This window comes from Eutrema salsugineum, unplaced genomic scaffold (assembly GCF_000478725.1).
Source record: "Eutrema salsugineum unplaced genomic scaffold, Eutsalg1_0 scaffold_6, whole genome shotgun sequence".
NCBI classification, from domain to species: Eukaryota; Viridiplantae; Streptophyta; class Magnoliopsida; order Brassicales; family Brassicaceae; genus Eutrema; species Eutrema salsugineum.
Window position 1 is genome coordinate 634,620 of NW_006256547.1, and position 26,112 is coordinate 660,731.

The window sequence follows — 26,112 nt, forward strand, 5'->3', positions numbered from 1 at the left end:
CATGTTGTCGCTGCCTTCAACATAAGACCAGAGAGCAGGAACGCAAAACAGAGGAACCCGCTTATCAACCGTGAAAGAGGATCACAACTCACAAGGTGCGGCTTCTGATGATCTCATTAATCGGCTACGATCGGGTTTTTTATTAGGTTAATCACATTCTTGCTACGATTATTAACTTCTACGAGATTATGTATCCACTATTCCTGAAAATTCATATTATCAGGGATTCTCATTTCCTGAAATTTCGAGATTAGTCACATCCTCGGTCGGTTTGTGCATATGTGACATGTATGCCTAAAAATTGGGGGAAAAAATTACTCTTATCCTTGGTGTACACATGTATGCTGATAACTAGTAGATAGTGTATGTCATGCTTTTGATTTGAACATTTGCATTTTTGAGGGTGCGTAGGGCTGCTTTGAACCCAGCTTTGCAGTTAAGAAAACTATCTTTCAAGAATATTCTCTTTTTGGTCTAGTTAATTAATGAAATTTTTGTTTAGTATTCAAAGAGATATTTTTGTTTGTTTAGTAGTCATAAACCATACCTTTGTGCAAGTTGTTATGTAGTTCTTATTGTAATATCAAAAGGCATGAGACCTAGTAACATAGAAGTTATACTATTAAAAATTCACTATATTTCAAATATGTTCTCATGGACCGTTACACAAGTTAAAAGATAACTTAACGGGTCTTCAAAACATAATATTCAAACATGTGTTATTACTATTGTCCGTATTGAAAGTTTTGTTATGTCGGACCGAAGACTATAAAACCCAACAATTTTTGCATTTTATTGTCCGTATTGAAGTTTTGTTTGGACAATTTGTCAAACAACGCAGGATAAAAAACGAAATAGTTAGTGTTTAGAAAAAAAAAACGAAATAGTCATTTTCCACTATGAAAAAGCTGTTATCCATAACCAAAGCAAAACTCGTTTTATCGGCTCACAAAAGATCGGTAAATGAGTATTAATCCATCATTTTCAAATTTATTTCGAACCACATATCAATAATGTACTCGTTCCAGTTGATATTATTAATCGCTAAATAGTTTTATAGTATGAATCATTATTTTAAAAAAAAAAATCGTATGAATCATTTTTTTTTTGGGTCTGCGAATTTTGCAAGTATGTTGGAACCGGATATACGAAATAAAGGGTAAGTGCGTAATGACCCAGAATGAAAAAGACATAGGCGCATTGCTCTTCCATATTTACAACACGTGTCCAAACTCTGTACCATTCATCACATGTGTATCCTCCTTTTTTTGTTTTTTCTTTTTGCTGGGACAAAGGAAGTAAAAGAAGCCGCAGAAGACGAATATACCCTCGTGAAAGTCCGTCCATAAATATGGGCCTCCTACAATGCAATTCTTCCCTTTTCCCCTTCTACCCTTTCTTTCGTCTTAACCCTTTTGAGAAAAAATACTACTTTCCTTTTTGGTGTAAGTTTTTTTTTAGAACCATGATGTCTTCCCTTTCACCGGTTTTTTCATCTGAACCGGCTTTGGCATCTGGATTCACTACATGGGACGCATCAGATTTATTCACTATTTTGGATGATACATCGTTATGTCCCGTGGAAGTAAACCCCGGTCCAGGGAATACAAACTCTTGTCAAATTCAAAACCAATGCTATCCCAATCCCGGTTTTAAAGATAAACCTTTTAACCAAACCGGTTTGAACGTTGTCCTCCCGGATAAAGATGATCGACGAGAGAAACGAAAGAAATCAAACCGGGAATCTGCTCGGCGGTCCAGGATGAAGCAACAAAAACATCTAGAGGACGTCAGAAGCCAGTTTCACCAGCTCAAGAGAGATAACCGCGAACTAGAAAACCAGCTCCGGTACGCTATGCACCATTGTCAACATGCAAAGATTGAAAAAGATCGTCTACGATTGGAACACCATATTCTCCAGGAGAAGCTCTTGAACTTACGACAGGTTTTGGTGCTGAGACAAATCCAGCAGAGCTCAACATGTGCCTCGTGGTCGTACGTTAACAGTACCGTTGCAACGGTCCATCGAAATCCGTCGATCATATAAGGGATCACGTAATTTGAGATTTTCAAAACACGACTCTGCGTTGTTACACGTTCTAGAACAAACGATATAGATATGTATGAAACACTACGAGTCTTTTTTTATTTTTATAAATAAGTTACTTTCGTAAATAAGTTTCGAGAACTAAAGAACAAAGAAACGTATGGATAGTTTAGTTAGTTTAGTTTTGTATGATGTTTTGGTTTAGGCCATATATTATGTTATTTAGAAACGTTTTCTCACTTTTTATGATTTTAAACGGATTCGGCTGTCCAAACAAAAAACGGATTCTAGTATTGACTTACGTACTGAGAATTAAATAGTTACTTATCATTAATTCGCTGATAAATAGTAGAATAATATCATTCGCTATTATTTTAATTATCTATGTATATATTGTCTAAAACGGAAATGAAATTTCAAAGTAACCCCTTACATTTTAGTCTTATTTACAAAATACTTTTCTTTTTAAAAGAAACACAGCATGATAAAATGCGATAAGTGGTATAAGAAAATGGAAGAAGCTAATGATTTGTTTGACTGAGTGGTTTAATCGTCTAATTTTGATATTAGTTGGGTAAATGAATGTGCATGCATGATAACATAAAATTATGGAAGTGGTTCAAATTCAAACACGTGTTGCTATCCGTTGATCGTAACAGTATAATAATTCGTATAAATCAATATGTGGTCTTTTCTATTTTGTCAGTCTAGCAAGTCTTGCATTACGCATAATATTACAAATAAAACATGGAGTATATCTAAATATGTGACTAACATTGAATGTATTTGAATTAGCGTTCTAATTATATTACTATTTTACTTTTTTAAAAATCGCATAACAAAAAAAAAAAGTCTAATGTTGTTCCATCCCTATCGTATTGCTTTATTAAAGCTTCCGGTATGATGTTCCATTTTTACTAGCTAGCGACAGAGATCAAAACTCGCTTTATTGTATACGAGTTTAACAGGTGGATTATTTTTTACCAAGTTAGGATATTAAAGATAGTGGTGGCTTGATGACTTCATATGCCCACTCGTCATGATCATATCTTAATTAAGCGCACTTTGTACCTCAGTTAACTCCTCAATTTATTAGATGAATTTGAACAATTAAATAAATCATATGCGGGAAAAAAAGAGAGAGTAAACCGTGGCCTCACAGCGTCACTCCAAAACGTTCGATTCTCAGTACTGATATAATTAATGGATTAATAGTTTACGAGGTTGTGATGATATAAGTATAGCAATAACCAACAGTTTAAAAGGCATCAAAATATAAGACAAGTCTTTCATCAATAATGGGAATTTTTAAGGTGGTAGAAGAGCTTCAAAATGTCCAAAATTCGTCACGAAAAGCAGATTTTAACTTTCCACGAGAAATCTATCTCTCTTTTTCTTTTCCTTTTCAAATGTTTTGCTTTCCTACCCCAAGACCTTTCGTGAATTTATATTTGTTTAAATCATTACATAACTAATTAGTATTTGAATCCATAGGCAAAATCACACAAAATAAATTCAATTAGTGAAAATTCAACGACTGATAGTCAACCCATAAAACTTGCAACTATTAAACCAAAAAAACACAAAAAAATGGTTAGGGAAGTTGACCAAGATAAATTTGAACACAAAAACAAGACAAAATACCGATAGGGTTCTGTGCAAATACTCATCTTGCACATGGTTTAGGTTATATTTGTTTGGAACATGTCAATCCATCCAATCATCGGCTCTCTTTATTATAGTTCTTTGTAGAGAAAAACACAAGAAAAAAGTTTCAAGGAAAAGGAGCTAAAAAGCTTCCGTTGAATTTTTCTTTTCAAGGACAAGTGAATTACTTGTTATCCAGAATCTTACAAAAACCTTTGACATGAGCTCGTGTCTGATGACAAATAAAAAGAAAAGAGGAACTTGGTTCCTCAATCTTCGTCAATCAATGAGATAATGAAATTATTCTTTGAATTGTTTCTCACAAACAAGAAAATTCAACAACTGAAAGTTGCTTTATTTATTTATGATAAGATGCTTTTGAAAATGTTTTCCCAATACTTTATTTGAAAATATACAAAAAAGTTCATATACATGAGAAACACATTCCAAAATAATTGACATTTTTTAGCCAAAAAACAATAAACACTGTATAATAATAATACTGGTACGATATATGTGAAATTAAATAAAGAATGAAGCTTATAGCATGTTAGCGTGAGCTTTTCATAGGGTTCATCACAACAAGTTCACAACCATAAACTAAGAAGCCCCATAAAATCAGGCCCATTTATATTCTAGTTCATAATTGAAAAACCCATAAAAAACCCAATCAAACCCTAGATCCCAAAAGACTAAAACCACCGTCTTGTATATAAATAGCCACTCAACACTTTATCTCTGTAACTCGTCTAGAACAGAAATAGATAAGAGAAGCCTCCATTATCAGTTTTTTCTCTTTCTTGTATCAAATTTCATTTTTTTCCGTTTTTAATCTGTTTTTTTTTTCTGTTTGTCATTCCTCGCTTAGCAATCTGTTCTTTTGATCTTACCAGAGCTTGTTATTTTGTGATTTTGATTATCTCAAATTCGGTCGGAGAAGAGAGCAGTGATTATAAAACATAAGAATAAAAATTCTGATCTGCTCATATCTGGGCATGATAGACTCATTATACACCCATAGAATATGAGCTCTCTTCTCAAACTATTTTGTGTGTTTAGGTTACCAAATTTTTAGCTATTAAATCAATAGAGTTCATATATCTTTACTCATGATAACGTTTGCTTTATGATTTGGTCTTTGACTCTTTGTTGGCCTTACCACCTTTTTTTTTTTCCCACCAATTTCTTTTACTCTATAAAACTGCTATTAGACACATAGGTTCTGATTGGTAACGTGCGGAATGGTGGAATTGTGTTTAAAAAACACAATTCTGTAAGTTTTTTACCAATCAACAAAAATCCGCATAATGAAAAAATACACACAGAAACGTAACTGTGTTTTTGTTTAACAAAAATATAAAGGAAAAATCATTCTGCAAAAAAGCGACTTATAAATCGCTTAATCTATTCCGCAAGATTTTTTTCGCAATTCTGCCATTCCGCAAATTTACCAAAGCCATTAATTATATAACTTGACAGCGTGTACCGAATCATAATTAAAAAAAAACAATTGTGGACTTCCAAGTTCTTTTGCCAGAGCTTGGAATAGAACATTTTACTGCATAACCAACCAATGATACGGAACATGACATATCTACAAACTGTGGGATTACTCTTTGGGTGTAACGAGAGCCGTCCCTGAGCAAATGTAAATTCTATGGACCTATTAATTTAATAAATAAGAATTAAAAACAAATAAAAATGGTAAAATTAAAAGGGGTAGGATTTAACTTGCAACCTCTTATAGAAACAACTCGTCACGCAATAACAAACTCGAGCAAAGACATTAAACTGAGGATTTTAACCACCGTCCGGCCCGTTTCTATACTATACCTGAAACATTTTTTTTTGTTCTGTAGCTGAAACATTTATCAGCTACTTATAAAAAAGTTGTATTCCAACTGTATGTTTCGACTTTCGAGGACACGGAAATTAACTCTTGTTTTTTCTTTTTATTTCCCTCTTGTCACTTTTAATTACGCTAGGAATTTACGCTAGGAAAATATGAAAAAGATTTAACTTATAATCTCTTTGGACGAGGACCAACTTATAATATCACACTTTTAAAACCCATCGATCGAAATAGGCCCGTTAAAAGTACCAGCTTATATCACATTATAAGCTCTTAAAAGCCCAATCGAAACCCTAACTCTAATTTCACCTACAGATATAAAAGCGCCATTAAACACATCATTTTATATACTCGTCTCCGTTCTCACAGACTCGTCCTGCAATCAAAAGGCATAGTAACCACTAACGCCTCCCAATTCGTCTTCAATTTTAATGCCATTTCTTTTTTCTCAGACCTTGATTTCTTTTTACCATTTCGTGTTTCATTTTTCTCTCTTGTTTTTTTTTGTCCGAGTTAGTTTTCAATTTTTAGAGGCGATGATGACATCAAAGCATTTCTCGATACTGAAACTTACTCGAGGGACCAAAAAACTCTTGTAATCTTTCTTGATGTTTATTATTTGTGCGTGTCTGAGCCTTTCAATCCGTCATTGCGATTTTCCTTTTATTTGAACTTGTTTTTTTGTTTTCCCGTAATTGAGATCTGAGAAGTCATCGTTTACAATAATCAATTTCTTATTTAGGCTTAACTATCATAATCGATGATTCACTTATGCAAAATTAAAGTAGAGATTGACCGATTTGCTAATTATGCTTTTTTTTCTTTTTTTTTTGGGTTTGTTCAGTCTATTTTCAATCGAAAGGCATGGAAGAAGCAGATCAGCTATGTTTGGCGGCTAAATCCGGCGACTTGAAAAAGGTTCAAACTTTGATAAATTCCGGCGCCGACGTTTCTTACTTTGACGTCGACGGTCTAACTCCGTTAATGCACGCCGCTAAAATCGGAAACGCCGAGATCGTAGCCGCTTTGCTCGAATCAGGAGCCCCATGGAACGCTTTATCCCCATCAAATCTGTCAGCTGGTGATCTCGCCATGGAAGCAGGACACCAAGAAGCATTCGACCTTCTTCTCAAAACCGGGATCCAATCGGAGCTAATCCTAGGAACAATCGCAAGAAAAGAAACCAAACACGAGTACTCGAATCAAGAATACCTACAAGACCGAGTTAGTTTCAGCGAAGACAAGTTGATGGACAACGAAAGCAAAGGAGTGATGATGGCATGGGAGAAACCATTAATGGAAGCTCACGCGAAGGCTATATGCATCAATGGTGGTTCAATTCTAAACATTGGATTCGGAATGGGACTCGTCGATACAGCGATCCAACAGTATAATCCAACGAAACACACAATCATCGAGGCTCATCCTGAAGTCTATAAACGCATGATCGAGTCTGGTTGGGGTGAAAAAGAGAATGTGAAGATTGTCTTTGGAAGATGGCAAGATGTTCTTGATAAGCTTGATGACTCTGGTTATGATGGGATCTTCTTTGATACTTATGGAGAGTATTACGAGGATTTGTGGGAGTTTCATCAGAATCTTCCGAGGCTGTTGAAGCCTGATGGGGTTTATTCGTATTTCAATGGGTTTTGTGGGAGCAATGCGTTTTTTCACGTGGTGTATTGCAATCTGGTGACATTGGAGATTGAGAATCTAGGGTTTACCACTCAGTTGATTCCTTTGCCGGTTAAGGATTGTCTTGGGGATCAAGTTTGGGAAGGTGTGAAGCAAAAGTATTGGCAACTTGATACTTATTATCTCCCTGTTTGTCAGTTTAGTGAGTGAAGTTAAACTTAACAGTTCATGTAATTTTTTCTTTTTGATATACTTTTAGTGAAAAGAAAAAATGTTTGTTAACCAGTTCTCTCTTTGCAACCAGTTTTAATGGACTTGAGAGTTTGAAATGAACTACAAAAATAAACATGGGTTTTAGATGTGCGTATCCCTTAATAACACGACGTCAAATGGTTTATCGGTCATTTTAACGCCACGTGTTATCGTTTTCCTCGGGTCTAATTCTCACATTCGTCTCTTGTCCTCCATCTTTGTTCTGAATTTGGTTTCTGTCTCACCGATGGCGATACTCTCTCTACGATCTCCAAGCTCGTTGCAGCTCGTTTGTTCATCTGTTTCTCCTATGCGCTCGAAACCCTTGTTTCAGTTACCATCCAATTTTTCATCTTCGATTGCCTCTGTTCCTTCCACCAGATTAAAATCCAACAATACTTGCGTTTCACCGATCTTCAGAGACGGTCTAGTTTTCGCGAACGCTGCGACCGGAGCCGCTGGTTCCGTTACTGAGTACAGAGAAGATATCGGCGAGATCCTCGGCGATGTCTCCATCTTTACTGCTTCCGGCCAGCGCGTGCAATTTACTGATCTCTGGGATCAGAAAGATGTATGTTTTCTGTGTAACTTAATTATCCAAGTAACCGTATTTGAGGATCCATATGACGAATTCTTGTCAGGATGTTAGCGTTTGAATTTAGTTTATTTTATTATACACAGGGAATTGCCGCTGTTGTTCTTTTGAGGCATTTCGGATGCGTTTGCTGGTAAATTGATTGAAACCCTTTAACAAACTTATCAATTTCTTTCTCAAAGCTAGGATTTTTCTTTCAAATTACTGACAATGAATATGAAAGCTGGGAACTTGCTACTGCATTGAAAGAGGCGAAGCCAAGATTTGATGCGGCTGGTGTTAAATTGGTGGCTGTTGGTGTTGGAACTCCTGATAAGGCTCGTATACTTGCATCTCGGGTAAATTTTCCTTATTTGCCTCTCCATCTTCTTAGATTTTATACTGACTTACTCTGTCACAGTAGCTTAATTAATATGTACGTTCATTAAGAGATATGTAACATTTCGCTTTAGTTAAGTCGTTGTTATATGGAAGTTTTTCTTCCCAAAAAGAAAACTTACAGAATCCGAAGGACTCGACAATTTGAATGACAAACTTAGATAATGAGTCTAATTGGATTGTTCTCTTTGCTTTAGTTACCTTTTCCCATGGAATGTCTTTACGCGGATCCTGAACGCAAGGTAAAGCGAAAAAACCTACCTTGTTTTTCTGAGATATCTTTCGTCTTGAGAAGATGGTGATTGAAGTTTTAAGAGGATTGCAGGCATATGATGTTCTTGGTTTATACTACGGTTTAGGCCGCACTTTCTTCAACCCAGCAAGTGTATGAACCGCCTCCACTATTTAAGGCTTTGTTTGTACATATACTTTAATGCCAACTGGGAACATCTTTAAAAAACTTTGATTAATACAGGCTAAGGTCTTCTCGAGATTTGATGAGTTACGAGAAGCTACAAAGAATTACACCATCAAAGCCACTCCTGAAGACAGAAGCAGTGTGCTGCAACAGGTTTGTTTTGTTTGATTCTTCGCAAGACAAGATTTTTAACAGATATAGGTGCTGCTTTACTTATTCTGTTTGATCCTTTTCTCTTTCTTCTTCTCTTTTTAGGGAGGTACGTTTGTTTTCAGAGGCAAGAAGCTGTTGTATGGTCGAAAAGATGAAGGTACTGGAGATCATCCATCTATAGATGATGTCATCAATGTCTGCTGCAAAGCCACTGTTGCTTGAACATTGGATTAAAGTCTCTCTGATTTGTCTTAATACTTAGATCACTGTATATTTGCAGCTATTAATGTCTCTCTATACACTATACTTTTTCAAGTTTCTAAATAAATTGGAAGAGCCACATGTACAAGTCCAATCTCTCTCCGCTCGTGTAGATTTTGAAGATGTCGACAATTCAATGAACCACCTATATCTTTTTTTTGGGGAAAGATAAGACAAGTGTTTGGTGTGTTAGTGGAATAAAAATCCTGTCTTTTCTGTAGTGCGTGCTTACAAAATGTGTTTGTATGTATTTGAACTCCATATGAATGAATAAACTGATGGTTCTCATCAAAGTAAAAAAAAAAAATTAACTGATGGTTATCAGCAAAGTTAAAAAAAAGAAACATATATTATCTTGGCTCTAGCAGGAAGTTAGGAAGCCACCCAATATAAATATAATTCCATAGTATTTAATTATTTATATAAGAAAAAGAGAAAGAGTTGTCGAAAAATACTTTGACGCCTCCGATTAAAATAATACCGAATTCAAAGTATAGTCAAATAGTAAAATTAAACTGCGAATGCGGTGTGACATGACTAAGCATTAAACCTTGGTCTATACCTATAACGTTTTTAAAGGCTGAAAACGATGAAAACGCAATATTTTGAAAGTGACTGACTGTATTATTTTGATACAAAACTTCTACTTAAAGAAAATCAAATCTCTCTCTATATTGCGCTCAGCCCAAGACTCTACTACTAACGTGCGCATTAATATCCGGCCGAAAGACGATCACTCCGACAAGCAAAAATTCTCTTTCCAACAGCACATCTTCTGTTTCCTCTCTGCCTTCTTTCTTGTTAAAAATATTTTTGAATTCTTCGTCTTCTTCAACCTTTTTGGAAAAATCCCTTCAATGCCGGCGAATCACCGGTTTAGCCGCCGGTTACTCTTACTTTTCCTTCTGAGTTTCGAAACGGCGCGGCGTTTGGCTTCCGGTGACTCAAACGACGAGGCGTGTCTGACGAACCTCCGTCAGAGCTTAGAAGATCCGGCGAATAACCTCCATAACTGGACTAAACCATTCTTCACCAATCCTTGCTCCGGCTTCAGTTCTCATCTTCACGGTGTTACTTGCAACAACGGCAGAATTTACAAACTCTCCTTAACCAATCTCTCTCTCCGTGGCTCCATTTCGCCTTTCCTTTCAAACTGCACAAATCTCCAGTCCCTAGATCTATCTTCCAACCAGATCTCCGGTGAGATCCCGTCGGAGATACAGTTCTTAGCCAACCTAGCTGTGCTTAATCTCTCCTCTAATCGTCTCTCCGGTCAAATCTCACCTCAGCTCGCTCTCTGCGCTTATCTAAACGTCATCGATCTCCACGATAACCGTCTCTCCGGTCAAATCCCGCAACAATTGGGGCTTCTCGCGAGATTATCGACGTTCGATGTCTCCAACAACAAATTGTCCGGTCAGATTCCGCCGAACCTGGGGATGCGAAACGGAAACTTGCCGAGATTCAACTCGAGCTCGTTCGTAGGGAACAAGAAATTGTTTGGATATCCGTTGGAGGAGATGAAGAGCAAAGGATTATCAGTAATGGCGATTGTTGGGATTGGGCTTGGAAGTGGGATCGCGAGCTTGGTGATTAGCTTCACAGGGGTCTGTATTTGGTTGAAGATCACTGAGCGGAAAATGGAGGAAGAAGAAGGAAAGATTAGTCACTCTATGCCTGATTACTAACCCACTTTTATTACACAATTAATGGTTTTATTAGTTAGGTCTTTTCACTTCAACAAACCAAAACGGAAATATACAAAATTAGAGTATTCATTATGCGCATTTACGGTTACTTTATGCTCTAATCATATTTAGATTATTTGTTTTTGTTCATCTTTAGGAATTTCTCCTTATTTAGTTTACTTCGGCTAAAAGAAATATGCTTTGTAACTGGGTATACTATTAACAAAAACAAGAAAAATATTGATTTGTGGAAACTTCTCATTTTACAGTTTGTACTTTGTATTAGTTTAACAATAACCGGAAGAGAAGGATGATTTCTATTTTTCTACTATCGACCAGTTGCCTAACATTTGTCAACTTTCATTTGACTCATCCAGCTGCTTCATCGGTTCTTCATGACTCCAATTACTTTAATGGGCCGCACAAGTGTTGATAAAAGCCCATCGGATATCTGACCCAGGCCCGAAGATCTTTCTTTTCTTCAAAACGTTTTCAATCAAGCAACTGCGACAGTGGAGGCAAAATCATCAATGCAATGCTGCCGGTTACGAGATGCATAGAATCTCTCACATACTCGAGTGTTTTCTCAGCAAACGCCAGTTCTTCCTAGCATCTTCCCAATTCAAGTCTCGGTTTGACGTGCTTCACAGAAGTTTTCACGTTTCTAGAGCTCTCGAAGATAATTTCCGGAGAAGTAACGGGACCGGCTTAGTTTGTCTCGACAAGAGCCACAAAGAGCGTACGAAAAACTCCAACCACGATGAATTCGCGAGTGACGTCGAAAAGGCATACAGAATTTTGCGGAAATTTCATTCTAGGGTTCCGAAGTTGGAGCTCGCGCTTAACGAATCCGGTGTTGAACTCCGACCCGGGTTAATCGAACGGGTTCTGAATCGTTGCGGGGATGCTGGGAATCTAGGTTACAGATTCTTCGTCTGGGCGGCGAAGCAACCCGGTTATTGCCACAGCTATCAAGTGTACAAATCAATGGTGAAAATTCTAAGCAAAATGCGGCATTTTGAAGCCGTCTGGGCTTTAATCGAAGAAATGAGGAAGGAGAATCCGCAGTTGATTGAGCCGGAATTGTTTGTCGTTCTGGTGCGGAGATTTGCGTCTTCGAATATGGTGAAGAAAGCCATTGAGGTGCTCGACGAAATGCCTAAGTTTGGTTTAGAACCGGACGAGTATGTATTCGGGTGTTTGTTAGATGCGCTATGCAAGAACGGTAGCGTTAAGGATGCTGCAAAGCTTTTCGAGGAAATGAGATTGCGGTTTCCGCCTAATCTCCGGTATTTTACTTCATTGTTGTATGGTTGGTGCAGGGAAGGGAAGATGATGGAAGCTGAACATGTTTTGGTTGAGATGAAGGAAGCTAGGTTTGAGCCTGACGTCGTTGTTTACACTAACTTGCTAAGTGGATATGCTCATGCTGGTAAGATGGCAGAAGCTTATGATCTTTTGAAAGATATGAGAAGAAGAGGATTTGAACCAAATGCAAATTGTTACACTGTTTTGATCCAGGCGTTGTGTAAAGTAGATAGAATGGAAGAAGCAATGAGAGTATTTGTTGAGATGGAGAGATATGAATGTGAGGCTGACATTGTGACTTACAATGCTTTGGTTAGTGGGTTTTGCAAATGGGGGAAGATCGATAAGTGTTATAGTGTGTTGGATGATATGATAAAGAAATGTCTCATGCCGTCCCAACTCACCTATATGCATATCATGGCGGCTCATGAGAAGAAAGAAAAATTTGAAGAGTGTTTGGAGCTGATGGAGAAGATGAAGGAGATAGGTTATCACCTCGATCTTGGTGTTTACAATGTCGTCATCAGATTGGCCTGCAAGTTGGGAGAAGTAAAGGAAGCTGTTCGATTGTGGAATGAAATGGAAGCAAGCGGTTTGAGTCCAGGAGTAGATACGTTTGTTATTATGATCGATGGATTGACAAACCAAGGTTGTCTCCTCGAAGCCTGCGATCACTTCAAAGTAATGGTAAGTCGAGGACTGTTCTCCGTTCCACAATACGGAACTCTGAAATCATTGCTCAATGCACTCTTAAGAGACGGGAAGCTAGAAACGGCTAAAGATATTTGGAGTTGCATCATGAGTGAAGGCAGTTGCGAGCTGAATGTATCGTCTTGGACAATATGGATCCATGCATTGTTTTCTAAAGGTTATGTAAAGGATGCGTGTTCTTATTGTCTTGAAATGATGGAAATGGACTTCATGCTTCAACCCGACACATTTGCTAAGCTTATGAAGGGTTTAAAGAAACTGTATAATAGAGAATTCGCTGTTGAGATTACTGAGAAAGTGAGGAATATGGCAGCTGAAAGAGAGCTGAGTTTTAAAATGTATAAGAGGAGAGGTGTGGAGGATTTGACTAAGAAAGCTAAAGCTAAAAAAAGATAGAGAAGGGAAGTTGAAGCGGAGGACTCGATAACTGTGAGTTCTAAAGGAAACACTTTTTTTTTTGTTTGTTGAGGAGTTGTTGTACAGTGCATTGATTTTTGAAAGTTTCAAGTGTCGGCAAAACGGCAAGAAGTCTATTGTTAGTTAAACTTGCAGAATAGAAACGACGCCGTCTGGAGGAGCATTCTCTCGCTTTTTTTTTTTTCTTTGTTTTTTTAATGTGAATGTTCGACAATAACAACACAAGAAGACGAAGCTCTCCGTTAGTAAAATGTTTTAGCTTAGAGCTACAGAAGAAAGCTCACACACGAATTTTCTCGGATCTGAGATCTTTAGATCCGAACATCGTTTAATCGAAAACGTTGATTCAAGGTAGGTATGTATGCCTCCCTTCTCCCCTTTTTGATTTCTCGTTGATAGTTTTTGGGTTCTATTTTCCGCTTTATCGGTTTTCCTCGGTAGCGTGAGTTCCCTGTTCCATGGATCAATAATAGATGGCATTGATTTGTTTCTCTGGATTCATGTTCGGCTTTGTGATTTCTTGCTATTATGTTGCTGAATGTTACAATGAACTTGCGCGAAACCTGTTTTGTTCGTCTGGTAATTTGTTATCCAGATTCGGGATGCTCATTTTCATGGATCTGTTTTTTTTTTTTTTTAATAAATTTATTCCATATCTGGTAAAATTTTTGAGGGAAGAAGTAGCGAACGTTAAATTCCTAAACCTCCCTGTATGAAATTTGTCGGTAATCCTGTAACCACGTAGAGAGTGGCGATTATCCTAGTTGGATGTGTTCTTTGTTGTTTTACAGACATTAAAGTTAAGAAAAACAGACGAATCTATTTTAATGTCTATTTTGCTTTGAAGGTCTAAGAAAAGCTTTGAGGGATCTTACTTCTTAGTCATGTCAAGAAGGCAAGTAGGTTCGACAAGGCGTGTAGGGGATAATGGAAGCTTCCCATTTGTGGGAGCTTTGCACTCAAAATCACGTTCCTCTCCTCTAGTATCTATTTGCCTTGTTCTCGTGGTATGGTGATTCGTGATTCGTTCTAATCTCTTAAGTGATTCGTTTCATGGGAGACAAATTGACTCATTTCTAAAATATGATCCTTTTTCTTTCCAGGGAGCATGCCTTCTCATTGGTTATGCTTTCAGTGGTCCAGGTTTGTTTATCTTCAACCGAGTATGTTTTGCTTGTGATTTCGACTTTAAAACCCTAATTGCAGATTCCTGTAATAACAGGTATGTTTAAAAGTATCAGAGAAGTCAGCAAGATCACAGGTTATTATTGTTTCTCATCTTCAATTCATGTGCTTAAGATAGTGCTAGTCTTCACTCAAACAATATCGTTTTTTTTTCTGCAAGAATGCGTGACACTTGACATAAACTCTCGAATTTGTTTGACAACTTTCTACAGGTGACTATTCTTCATCAGAAGTTCAAAGAGCCATTCCTGTTCTTAAGAGTGCTTATGGAGATAGCATGCGAAAAGTTTTGCACGTGGGTCCTGAAACATGCTCAGTGGTCTCTAGTCTGTTAATGGAAGAAGAGACTGAAGCATGGGGCGTTGAACCATATGATGTAGAGGATGCAGACTCTAATTGCAAAAGTCTTTTGCATAAAGGCCTTGTACGTGTGGCTGACATCAAATTCCCTCTGCCTTACCGGTCAAAGTCTTTTTCTCTTGTGATCGTCTCCGATGCTCTGGATTACCTCTCACCCAAGTATCTGAACAAAACCGTTCCTGAACTTGCACGGGTTGCTTCGGATGGTGTCGTTCTTTTTGCAGGTAATTAAAACCCGGCCTCTAAGAAAAAAAAGGTTAAGGTCAAGTATCCGAAGAGATAGAAACCTATTCTGATTGAACTTAATCTTCATCAACTATAGGTAATCCTGGTCAGCAAAAGGCTAAAGTTGCAGAATTGTCGAAATTTGGACGACCGGTAAGTTCACTAAATGTTCTTCTCATGAATGTTATGGCTTAGGTTTACAGTTTCCCCGTTCGCTTAACTTTATGCAATTTCGCTGTTTTGCAGGCTAAAATGCGTAGCTCGTCGTGGTGGACCCGTTTCTTCTCACAGACGAGTTTAGAGGAAAACGAAGCAGCAAGCAAGAAGTTCGAACAAGCAGCTTCCAAGGTTTCATACAAACCATCTTGTCAAGTCTTCCACCTCAAGCCATTACATTAGATCAGTATTGTTACTTTTACTAGTCTTAAAGCACCAAACCAGATATATCTCCTCGTTGTTATATGCTTTTTCTTTTTCACTATAGAAAGAAAATACAAAATTGTAACCCATTCTCAACTATTTGTTTTATAATTTAACTATTTAATAAATTAGCCCGCATTCATATGATTTTAACATCATCTGATAGAATCTACTACTCAATAAAGTATAAACTATAGCTCTGGCCGAGTAAATCAAAGTTTAGATGAAAAATAAAATTAAGTTGAAAAAAATAGGAGAATTACAGAAGTTAAAAAATCATGTATGTATACAGATATTATGTATTTTCTGTTCTAGCATTAAGACATCATCGCTGTTTCTCGCAATCTAATTTGTTTTGTTCTTAACTTCTAATAAGGTTACAACTTATACAACTCTACAAGTCGCGACTACTTTCCCTCTGTTAAAATGGGCCAAGCCCAATAATAGGTCCAGACGTTAATTAGATCGTTCGATATGTATGGGCAGTGCCCCACGTTACATTAGACATACATGGGCACGTATCGCACGATACATAAGTTTTCAAATTTTTTTATATATTTTTTTACTTATTTGGTATCAATTGAGCTAGTCTAGACGGGCTAGTTTTGTTAATTTATTTTTTGATAACCTATATGTCTACAATTTACAATTGGTTGCCATTTGCCAAAAAATAACATACAAACAAAAAACACAGCATAGATAATATAAATATGGAAAACGAGAGGGGAGAGACAAACACAGACTGGTATAAAGACATAAACATAAGTCGACCATACTGTTGTTAACTTGGTATCCAATGCAGGTGGGAATTTTCTTTTGTCAAGTATTTTTTTGGTTTATTATTGGCTTTTATATGATCATATGACCTACCAAACTGTAATATAAGACCAAATTGTATATATATATATATACACATCAACAGTTTATAGACTAAACTCTCTCTCTCTAAACCTAGATTCTTAAACTATAGAGAAATTTCTTCTTACCAGTTACCAAAGCACATATGTAATCCTTGAAACATATAGAAAATCAATATCTTGCCAATTAAAACATCAACCATGGCAAAAAGAGCTAAAAAGAAAATCCTTATAATCCCTGATATTGACTAACATTTATAAGAAATTGTCACCACTCAAAATCTTCCATTGAACCACTATTCATTCGTTGGTTGAGCTCTTAACATCATAAGAGAATCCTTTCTATCATTTTAATTAAACGGTTTCGCCATATGACATGATACATTTCTTAAACTCAAAGTTTTTTTTATATATAACAAGCGAATCTTTAAAATCTACAATAATTTTTGAAATCTGTGGGAAAACCAAATATTTTATTTTTATATATTTAACACATTTATAGAAACTATACATGATTGGAATTGGAGTTTAAACTCAAAACATGATTGACGACTTGACGTAGTAGGAGGAGGATTCAAACCACGGCTCCAAGAACTGGTTTCTAATTCATAAATCTTGCTTTTAGAGTTAGCACTGATCATCACTCCATTATGGGTATACATTTAATAAACAATCTCATTTGACATTAGACGATAGAGATCAGCTGGAATGAAGATTCGACCACCAAACAGGTTAAATGGGACCCACGTTTTCAATTTTTGGAACATGAATAGTGGAAATTAAGAAAAACAAAAATGGCAAAAAGAAAGATCACGATGGTTGTCACAAAATGTTGTTGTTTGATGTAGGGACTTTGGGGTGGGTAGGGTCTTGTAACCTATACTTTTCACATGCATTCTTAAACCCTATTTCTACTGCATCTCCATGTGCCTCCCCTCACGTCTCTACCTCCTCCTCTCTCTCTTTTTTTTTTTTATTTTTTTTTGCGTTATATATAAATTTTCTCTCATATCTGTAACCATCTAAAATATTATAGAAATATTTCCATATACATACCAATTTGGAAATTTCTATTACTTTCTTAGATAATTATTTTTTGAACTATTATCATGGTTAATTATCAAAATATCTGACTACGATTTGTTCACAAATAGTCTGCAGTTCTTGTTTTGATCGAAGTCTGAATTTTTTTGTTTTAAAGCTATTTAGACAAAATGTTATTATGGTCATGAAGTACAAAATGGTATGTAACCATGAAATCCTATATATATTTTTCAAGCGCTTTTTAATTTGTTATCGGGGTCCCTTTTTATTTCATCGATTATTAATCATAAAATAGAGATTATGACTTTAACGAAATAATAGAATCTAAATGTTCTATGATATATATTATATGATTGCATTTATTAGTTGATATGATATCTTTTAGATTGTTTCAGAAAACGCAATCAAGAATAATATGATAAATACCGAAATATAGGGCTTCATCATCATCAATATTATTTCACATGTTATATTCAATGAGTCGTATTCATTTAATCATTATTAAGAGTTGTTATTCGAGGACCCATTCTGGTCGCACCAATCAAATCAATTTGAGCTTTCTAAAATCTTGAAAATAATCTGCGAATATCACATCGTCTCATTAATTAATTAAAAAAAATATTGTATCAAAGAAAGCAGTATTATATAAAATTATAAATTGTGAAATAATATAACGATTGTCTGACGTCAAAATTTATTAATTTAAATATATTCTTACCTACCAAAGAATATTCCAGTTAAGTCAGTTAATAGTTGGAGTCAAACTTAAATCGAACAACATCGCCTAAAAATCGGGGGGCGTAAGTTATAACCAACGGCTACCAACATGAACTTTTATATCATCCACCTGATTAGATAAAGTTATTAAAATATTAATATAAGTCCGAATCACTTAACTCATTTAGCCATTCTAAATCCCATCTTTCACACAAGTATTTGCGCATCGGACTGGTGCTTATTTCAGATAAATGATTATTAAATATATGATTAAATTTTCCGATTGTTTTTCTTATAATTTATATACATTCAAGAAGAAAATAATATCAACAAAAACCATATAAAATATATAAATTCCTCATTTAACCAGTAAAAGTGTTTTTCCCTAAAATAATCTTATTCTTCTTTTCATACTTTTTTTAATTATCAGGATTAAAAATATATCAACATATCATAGACGTCAATGATCTTACTCAAACTGAGGATTTGGTTGATCAATATATTGATGCTAAGAAGTTGTCTTTTGATTTATATTTCTATTGATATCGAAGATCGATATAAACCGATAAATCAGTAAATCACCGAACTGAAACCATAATGGTCACATTGGTCAGTGAAAGAGTGTTTATGCATGAAATCGAAAATGATCACACCAAAGAAATATGTTTACGTCAATGAGTAGAGAAATAAATATATAAAGAAAATTAATGGCGGACCAACACATTTGGGATTACTAGTTTAAGGGAGCATAAATGGTCCTATTTGACTTACCATTTTCCGTAAATGTATTTTAGATGTACAAATGTATACATACGTATATGCATACGTATACATGATCAGTTTAATGAGCCAATCCAATTTCTTCTTAAAGCGATTTGATGTCGGTATGGCATTACACTTTATCCCCACTTGTCTCTCTTCCCCTTTTCTTGTATGCCATTTCCTTGTTTTTCAATTTTACGTTTACCCTTTTATTTTAGTCATATTATATAAGTCTAACTGTTGACATTCAATTACAGATCTTGATAAGAAAATTTAAATTATATGCTCACAACCATTTGTGAAATGATTTTACCATCTACTTATAAGAGTAATTATGAATTTACGAGGCATTAATATTGGACAAATGCTATAGTCTATAGATAGATATCAGTTCACGACTTTATATTTTACTCCACAGAGTAAGCTTTTCTTTGTGCTGACTTCATGAGTGGATTTTAAAATTACAGTCATAATATACGCTTCACAATCAAACCATTTAGAGTTTGCTTTTTTAATTGTTTGGTCTCTAAAGGATGGTCATAATAAGGACGGTCCGGCGGTGACGGAAACGCGTAAAGGCTAATCATTTAACTATACTAACTACCATTATTTTTAAAATTTTCTTTGTCGATAAATACCATTATTTAAATCCGTCCCTATTTCTCCTTTACCTTTCTCATCAGTCGTTCCCATTATTTTTAGAAAACAAGGAAATAAATTAGGTAAATAAACTCAATTTTTAAATTCTGTATGTAACTATGTGTGAATGCTTTTGAAAACATCCAATACTAAGATTTATTGCTGATGTGTGTGGAAACTATTATTATAAATAGAAGTTCAATAATGGATCATTCTTATTTCAAATTATATAACTAGCTTCTGCAATATACTACATAATTGTTTTTCATCAAATAATAGCTGAATGATTATTAGAGACGTAATAAGATACAATAAAAGAAGTTATTTCACATGTCTTAACGAATAATTTTACTAAACTATGTTAATGTCTGGGCGGTCAAAAAAGTCTCTCTAGTTTCTGATTCTGTTGTTGTCACACTTTTTTTTTTTAAGGATAACATGTCGTAAGATTTTTATCTATATATATCTCTCAACATACCCATTGCTTCTCCAACCATATCTCACTCTTCACCAACTTAAACCCTAATTCAAGTTCTCTCTCTCTCTCTCTCTCTCTCTCTCTTCCCATATCAATATTCTCTTCGGCCAAAATCTCTCCAAATAAACTCCGAAATATGAAACAGCTTTCGACAAAAGTGACAAGCAATGGTCATGGACAAGACTCATCCTATTTTTTGGGATGGGAAGAGTACGAGAAGAATCCTTACGACGAGATCCAAAATCCTAATGGAATGATCCAGATGGGTCTTGCCGAAAATCAGCTATGTTTCGACCTAATCGAGTCATGGTTAGCTAAAAACCCAGACGCAGCTAGTCTAAAGAGGAACGGTCAATCCATTTTCAGAGAGCTTGCTCTCTTTCAAGACTATCACGGCATGCCTGAATTCAAAAAAGTAAGCTTCGTTTGTTTTCTTCAAAGTCGATAAAAAAAAAATATAGATTAACCTAATTTCTTCTACTGTATGACAAGTAATGAGTCATTTTCTCATTCTCATGAACATTTTCTGTTTTTTTTTTCCTATAGGCTATGGCTGATTTTATGGAAGAGATAAGAGGAAACAGAGTAACGTTCGATCCGAAAAAGATTGTTTTAGCAGCTGGTTCTACCTCTGCAAACGAAACTCTCATGTTTTGTCTCGCAGAGCCAGGCGATGCTTTCCTTTTGCCTACTCCTTACTATCCTGGGTAAATTACAATTCTAACTTAGTTTCACTTTACTTGGATTCCAAGTAAACTCATTGAAACTCTTTGCTTACGTCTTGGCTTTTTTGACGATTACAGATTTGATAGAGATCTTAAATGGAGAACCGGAGCTGAGATTGTGCCAATTCATTGCTCAAGCTCTAATGGCTTCCAAATCACGGAATCAGCTCTGCAACAAGCTTACCAACAAGCCCAGAAACTTGATCTCAAAGTCAAAGGAGTTCTTGTCACGAATCCATCTAACCCACTTGGCACTGCGTTGACCAGACGTGAACTTAACCTTCTCGTTGAGTTCATCACTTCCAAGAACATCCATCTCATTAGCGACGAGATCTACTCAGGCACTATGTACGGGTTTGAACAGTTCATAAGCGTAATGGATGTCTTGAAAGACAAGAAACTAGAGAACACCGAGGTTTCGAAACGAGTCCACGTCGTTTATAGCCTTTCAAAAGATTTGGGACTTCCTGGTTTCCGCGTGGGAGCGATCTACTCCAACGATGAAATGATCGTTTCCGCGGCTACTAAAATGTCAAGCTTCGGTCTTGTTTCTTCTCAAACACAATACCTTCTTTCTGCATTGCTCTCAGACAAGAAGTTCACAAGCCAATACCTCGAAGAGAACCAGAAACGCCTCAAGTCCAGACAGAAACGCCTCGTGTCTGGTCTTGAGTCCGCGGGGATCACTTGCCTGCGAAGCAACGCGGGGTTATTCTGTTGGGTCGACATGAGACACCTCTTGGACACAAACACATTCGAAGCTGAGCTTGACCTCTGGAAAAAGATTGTTTACAACGTGAAACTAAACATCTCGCCCGGTTCGTCCTGTCACTGCACCGAACCGGGTTGGTTTAGGGTCTGTTTCGCTAATTTGAGCGAGGATACACTCGATTTGGCCTTGAAGCGGCTCAAAACTTTCGTAGAGTCCACAGACTGTGGACGGATGATATCAAGAAGCAGCCATGAAAGGCTCAAGAGTTTGAGGAAGAAGACAGTCTCTAACTGGGTTTTCCGGGTTTCATGGTCCGACCGTGTACCTGATGAGCGATGAAATTATTCATCTCCCTAAGTTTGAGACGACGAACAAAAAATATTTCAAGGTTTTTTCTTCTTCTTTATTTCCTTCATTCTTTTTTTTTATATTTTGGAAAAGTATTTTTCATTTTCCAAGATATGTATAATGTCATTATATATGTATGTGTAATATTCATAAATGTTTGGGTGAGTTTTTATGCAATTTTTCGGGTGTAATATTGTTACTATAAGTGTTGTTCTATGTGTTAAAAATGCACTCAGTCCGAATGTGGATTTGCAGTGGCTATATACATAAAAGATATATCCCGTTGTAATTTTATTGAGAAGTTTGCATTTATTGTACCCATAAGATGTAATTCCCTCTTTTTAATATATATATATATATTTTATATATGTTACATATATATATATGTGTGTGTTTTCTACTTTTCTCTGACGATTTAGTTTTTAATTGTAGCTTTCATTTGATATAATTTCTGAATTGGTTGTGATACATTCTCCTTTGACTATAATGATCGTTAAAGTTCGTTAAGGACGTTTTAGTCAAGGCATCTGACAAGGAGGCTTAATTAATGTCAATCACCTAATTAAGCAATGGCGGGAATTGGTCAACTCATGAGAAAGCAAATGAGAAAAGGCAAAGCTAATGTCTTTTAGGTGATTTCAAAAAAGAAGAATTGTAATGTCTGTTATGTGAATCAAAGAGGAGGGCATGATCTCTTTGCCCAAAATGTGCCATGAAGCCAAATGAATAAATGAAATGAATAAATTTACGGATAAATCTTCATTATATTTATAACAGGGGGGGGGGAGGTAATTTCTAGCCTTCTACCGCAGTGAAAGTCTTGGACTAGTATTTGACTAAGTTTTATCAGGATTGAAAGGAAAAAAAAAAAACAGCCAATCGATGTGTATACAGTTCGATTAACAAAGGCCGTTTGTAGATACCCAAAGGCATAAGCCATAAGTGTTAAAAAACAACACTAATTAAACTTTTTGTGCTGTTAATTAAGTCCTTCAAGAACAACATCAGTTAAAAGGTAACAATAGAATTTTAATATAGCAAAATGATAAGATGAATCATTAATCGATGTTCACTCCATTCAAAAGCTATAATGCTATATGTGGATCGTTTTACTACCGTCTAAAACCTATACAATGATCGACTATTAAAGGCTTTAAAGCGATGCTATAACAAATACCATGGTTGATTAATATTTCCCAATGATTAGAGATTTATACATACAATACAATTCCAATCATGGGTACCGAAATCAATGATTCTGAAAATTTTGGAAATTAAAAGGCTCCAATCATTTGAAGAGAAAGGCGTTATGACCATTTTATTTCTTTCGTGTAATTATTTGTCGGAGGGATAAAGTGTCATATCATAGGCTAAATGCCTAATCATTATATATGATACCGGTCAAAGGTTATCATGATGCTAAGCCTATTATTATAACTAGAATAAATAATATCATAAAAATAAAATAAAAATCGAAAAATGCCATGAGCTTTGTTGGTACTACGAAGATTAAGAACTATATAAACACAACTTCAATAACCGAAATTTATTTAATTTGAGCATGATACGCGGCTATACCGGCCGTAACGGCTAATGATACTTACATGTGAGGAGCATTAATGTGGTGGTTGAGTACTAGTCCCCAAAAATCTGTCAAAATTAATTAATAATTCGATTAAAAAATGTAGTAGAGACATGTATGTACTTTGAGAAATAAGGGATTGAGAATTTGGTTGGATTTGAGAATCCGTGATGAGTTAATACTGATTGAGTACTGTACTTAAAAGTCTTAATTGCCATATGACCGACCATGAGTATACAAACAAGCTGAGATTTGTGTAGTTGTTGTACCAGAAGTTTTTCGCCATTTGTCATGGTCGTAGAACTACTTTCAAAAATATTATTTAAGCAACATGGAATGATAATAATATGATATTATAAGAAATAAATTGGTACGTCAACTTAATCTCCCTAAACTGGGGACAAACCGATAAATATAACTTTATGAAAGTAACCTTCGCACTTCTGTTGAGAATTTGAGATTATTACCCATCAAGGGCTTTGAATTAAATTTAGTTTTCCACCAAAAAAGGAAGAAGTTAAAATGTACTAATTTTTCTAAAACAGCGTATAGTGAAATTTAAGTTTATATATATCCACGTATTGTAAAGTTGATATAGATTATGTAACATGACAAGTTTGAACCAAGCTCTCAGACACGTGGGCTTCACGAGTAAGGACATATAACTGCACATGGCATGATACAAAAACATATAACATCTCTTCTTATTTTTTTGGTATACAACATCTCCTATATATGGTTTTTTTTTTTTTTTCACATGGATAACAAGAATGAACTGTAACGATTTATATTTCTCCATCTTTGACTTAGAGCAATAGGACAAATTTCCATCAAAATCGAAATTTCCATCAAAAAAAAAAAAGAATCATTTGGATTACAAGTTACATAAATTACACGCGTGGACCCGTCTGATGTTCTTCATCTATGCATGAGGGGCCATCTACGCATGGCATTGCTACTTACACATGACACATACATACTTGATGCATACATAAACATATTGAATTAATCGGAATTAAGAATTTCGTATATTATGAGCTCTAATATGGCATGTGGGTCACGTTAGCTTTTCTCGTACTCGATGCATATATAGCTTACGGTCACTTAACGTTGTTGTTTTATAGACGAGCATATTTTCGATTTTATTATATATAAACTTACAGTATAACTTAAATTAATGATGCTTCGTGTATACATCCACTTAAATTACTTAATATGTGCACGATTAAGAAGATTCATCGCACATTTGTTACTTACGAAACAAGTATCAAATCGCACAAATATTTGTTTCTTTGGCTTAGATGCACCGTCATGAATTATAATATAAAGTCGATATAATGCTCATGGAGTCTATCAATGTTCATCCTCTTCTACCCACATTTTCGAACATTGTTACTCCCAAATTAATCTCTATTTATAATATATTCTTTTAATTGAATTTTTGCTTATTGTTTCTATAAAGATAATTAATTTAGTTGGCTCTTCCTTTCTTGCGCAACCTAAGTAATTTAATGAATGATATATGAATATATGAGACCATCTCCATTGCAGGTTTCTCATGGGTTTCTCATGTTAATTATGCATTAAAAAAAGATTAAATGGTTTAATTAAAGAGAACCGTTTCTCTTGAGAGAAATTGAGAGACCTATGAGAGACTGTGACGTGGCTGCATATGGTTGGTTGAGAGTAATTTTTTTTTTTTTTCATTTTTCATTTAGTCTTCTTCTCTTCTTCTTCGTTTAGGAACAAGGGCAAAAAAAAGGAGAGAAGCCTGGATTTCGTGCGATGCTCTCATTGATGCATGTTTACACTTTCTCAATTATAAACACTTTCATTTATCTCTCTCTCTCTCGATGCTCTCTTTTTTATTTTTTTCTTTCTCTTCCTGAGAAGAAGACGCCCAAAGAATTTCTCAATTATAAACAATTTCTGATTTGGTTCATCATTAGATGAATTGGGTTTTTTGGATTCGGGTCCGATTACAAAACCTCACCATCTTCAGAGATCTTTCCTCTGTCCTCATCATCGTGTTTCCGGCCAGCGATATTTTGAATCTGCGCCGTCGTCATGCCTGAGATTCCGCCGCAGCGGTGTGCAATGCTCGGTGGTGGCTAAGGAGTGTAGAGTGAAAGGAGTCAAAGCCAAGCAGATTATTGATAGTAGAGGAAACCGACGGTCGAGGTTGACCTGATTACTGATAATCTGTACCGGTCGGCTGTTCCCAGTGGTGCATCTACGGGGATCTATGAGGCGCTCGAGCTTAGAGATGGTGATAAGAGCGTCTATGGTGGTAAAGGTGTTTTACAGGCTATTCGAAACATCAACAACCTTGTGGCTCCTAAACTCATCGGAGTTGACGTTAGGTGAGAATTAAGAATTCGTTCCAGAATCCAAAGAACATATAAGAAAGGTCATGGATCCGATTACACTTTCTCAATTATAAATGCATGTTGAATCAAAGGTTTAGGATGGGTGTGATTAGGGAATCGTCGCTGAATGGTTTCTTTTGTGTTTTTTTTTTCCGGTGGTGTAACGGCGGCGTTACGGCGGCGAGATGAGAAGCAATTGGCTGAGTCTTCTTCACGGTGGGAAGCGGTGAACTGAGTCTTCTCCTCGTGTTGTGTCTCCTCATGATGCGCAAGTATTTTAATCCTATCTGAACTTTACAGGACCACTTGATATATTGTTATGATCGA

General features: G+C 35.8%; 7 protein-coding genes and 2 non-coding genes across 11 annotated transcripts; all 9 read left to right on the forward strand.

Moving 5' to 3' along the window:
* Positions 1–1,416: 1,416 nt before the first annotated feature.
* Positions 1,417–2,097, forward strand: LOC18013077 (basic leucine zipper 4). The gene has a single exon (XM_006393916.2). The coding sequence runs from the start codon at positions 1,466–1,468 to the stop codon at positions 2,045–2,047; it is 582 nt and encodes a 193-aa protein (XP_006393978.2). The 5' UTR covers positions 1,417–1,465; the 3' UTR covers positions 2,048–2,097.
* A 2,534-nt stretch (positions 2,098–4,631) lies between these two features.
* On the forward strand, positions 4,632–4,728 carry LOC112083785. Its single transcript, XR_002897913.1, has one exon. It is a non-coding gene; the product is annotated as a small nucleolar RNA snoR8a (small nucleolar RNA).
* Positions 4,729–5,899: 1,171 nt separating this feature from the next.
* On the forward strand, positions 5,900–7,463 carry LOC18013078 (protein arginine N-methyltransferase 2). 2 transcript variants are annotated; one of them, XM_006393917.2, is made up of 2 exons: positions 5,900–5,935; positions 6,391–7,463. In XM_006393917.2, the coding sequence occupies exon 2, from the start codon at positions 6,411–6,413 to the stop codon at positions 7,389–7,391; it is 981 nt and encodes a 326-aa protein (XP_006393979.1). In that variant the 5' UTR covers positions 5,900–5,935; positions 6,391–6,410; the 3' UTR covers positions 7,392–7,463. The 2 variants fall into 2 exon arrangements, with proteins under 2 accessions (XP_006393979.1, XP_024006678.1); XM_024150910.1 differs by lacking the exon at positions 5,900–5,935 and adding an exon at positions 5,944–6,141.
* On the forward strand, positions 6,078–6,184 carry LOC112083786. The gene has a single exon (XR_002897914.1). It is a non-coding gene; the product is annotated as a small nucleolar RNA snoR126 (small nucleolar RNA).
* A 155-nt stretch (positions 7,464–7,618) lies between the features above and the next one.
* LOC18013175 (thioredoxin-like protein AAED1, chloroplastic) lies at positions 7,619–9,323 on the forward strand. Its single transcript, XM_006393918.2, has 7 exons — positions 7,619–8,004; positions 8,115–8,161; positions 8,252–8,366; positions 8,604–8,648; positions 8,732–8,791; positions 8,882–8,977; positions 9,080–9,323. The coding sequence occupies exons 1-7, from the start codon at positions 7,681–7,683 to the stop codon at positions 9,197–9,199; spliced, it is 807 nt and encodes a 268-aa protein (XP_006393980.1). The 5' UTR covers positions 7,619–7,680; the 3' UTR covers positions 9,200–9,323.
* Positions 9,324–9,760: 437 nt separating this feature from the next.
* Positions 9,761–11,132, forward strand: LOC18013176 (inactive LRR receptor-like serine/threonine-protein kinase BIR2). The gene has a single exon (XM_006393919.2). It carries the CDS (start codon positions 10,096–10,098, stop codon positions 10,924–10,926), a length of 831 nt encoding a protein of 276 aa, XP_006393981.1. The 5' UTR covers positions 9,761–10,095; the 3' UTR covers positions 10,927–11,132.
* A 263-nt stretch (positions 11,133–11,395) lies between these two features.
* On the forward strand, positions 11,396–13,381 carry LOC18013279 (putative pentatricopeptide repeat-containing protein At5g65820). The gene is given in 2 exon segments (XM_006393920.2): positions 11,396–13,329; positions 13,331–13,381. Coding segments are annotated over 2 exon segments (1,893 nt in total). The 5' UTR covers positions 11,396–11,478; the 3' UTR covers positions 13,373–13,381.
* Positions 13,382–13,455: 74 nt separating this feature from the next.
* LOC18013280 (uncharacterized protein At3g49720) lies at positions 13,456–15,680 on the forward strand. 2 transcript variants are annotated; one of them, XM_006393921.2, is made up of 7 exons: positions 13,456–13,713; positions 14,210–14,369; positions 14,466–14,505; positions 14,585–14,623; positions 14,760–15,131; positions 15,230–15,285; positions 15,379–15,680. In XM_006393921.2, the coding sequence occupies exons 2-7, from the start codon at positions 14,247–14,249 to the stop codon at positions 15,529–15,531; spliced, it is 783 nt and encodes a 260-aa protein (XP_006393983.1). In that variant the 5' UTR covers positions 13,456–13,713; positions 14,210–14,246; the 3' UTR covers positions 15,532–15,680. The 2 variants fall into 2 exon arrangements, with proteins under 2 accessions (XP_006393983.1, XP_006393984.1); XM_006393922.2 differs by having other exon boundaries at positions 13,585–13,717.
* A 4,505-nt stretch (positions 15,681–20,185) lies between these two features.
* LOC18013230 (1-aminocyclopropane-1-carboxylate synthase 5) lies at positions 20,186–21,825 on the forward strand. The gene is made up of 3 exons (XM_006393923.1): positions 20,186–20,464; positions 20,596–20,756; positions 20,853–21,825. The coding sequence occupies exons 1-3, from the start codon at positions 20,186–20,188 to the stop codon at positions 21,823–21,825; spliced, it is 1,413 nt and encodes a 470-aa protein (XP_006393985.1).
* Positions 21,826–26,112: the final 4,287 nt, after the last annotated feature.

Coding starts and splice junctions, on each gene's coding strand:
- LOC18013077 (XM_006393916.2), top strand. CDS start 1,466: ATGATGTCTTCCCTTTCACCGGTTTTTTCATCTGAACCGGCTTTGGCA.
- LOC18013078 (XM_006393917.2), top strand. CDS start 6,411: ATGGAAGAAGCAGATCAGCTATGTTTGGCGGCTAAATCCGGCGACTTG.
- LOC18013175 (XM_006393918.2), top strand. CDS start 7,681: ATGGCGATACTCTCTCTACGATCTCCAAGCTCGTTGCAGCTCGTTTGT. Junction 8,005..8,114: donor ATCTCTGGGATCAGAAAGAT/GTATGTTTTCTG, acceptor TATTATACACAG/GGAATTGCCGCTGTTGTTCT. Junction 8,367..8,603: donor CTCGTATACTTGCATCTCGG/GTAAATTTTCCT, acceptor TCTTTGCTTTAG/TTACCTTTTCCCATGGAATG.
- LOC18013176 (XM_006393919.2), top strand. CDS start 10,096: ATGCCGGCGAATCACCGGTTTAGCCGCCGGTTACTCTTACTTTTCCTT.
- LOC18013280 (XM_006393921.2), top strand. CDS start 14,247: ATGTCAAGAAGGCAAGTAGGTTCGACAAGGCGTGTAGGGGATAATGGA. Junction 14,370..14,465: donor CTATTTGCCTTGTTCTCGTG/GTATGGTGATTC, acceptor TTTTCTTTCCAG/GGAGCATGCCTTCTCATTGG. Junction 14,624..14,759: donor AGAAGTCAGCAAGATCACAG/GTTATTATTGTT, acceptor AACTTTCTACAG/GTGACTATTCTTCATCAGAA.
- LOC18013230 (XM_006393923.1), top strand. CDS start 20,186: ATGAAACAGCTTTCGACAAAAGTGACAAGCAATGGTCATGGACAAGAC. Junction 20,465..20,595: donor GCATGCCTGAATTCAAAAAA/GTAAGCTTCGTT, acceptor TTTTTCCTATAG/GCTATGGCTGATTTTATGGA. Junction 20,757..20,852: donor CCTACTCCTTACTATCCTGG/GTAAATTACAAT, acceptor TGACGATTACAG/ATTTGATAGAGATCTTAAAT.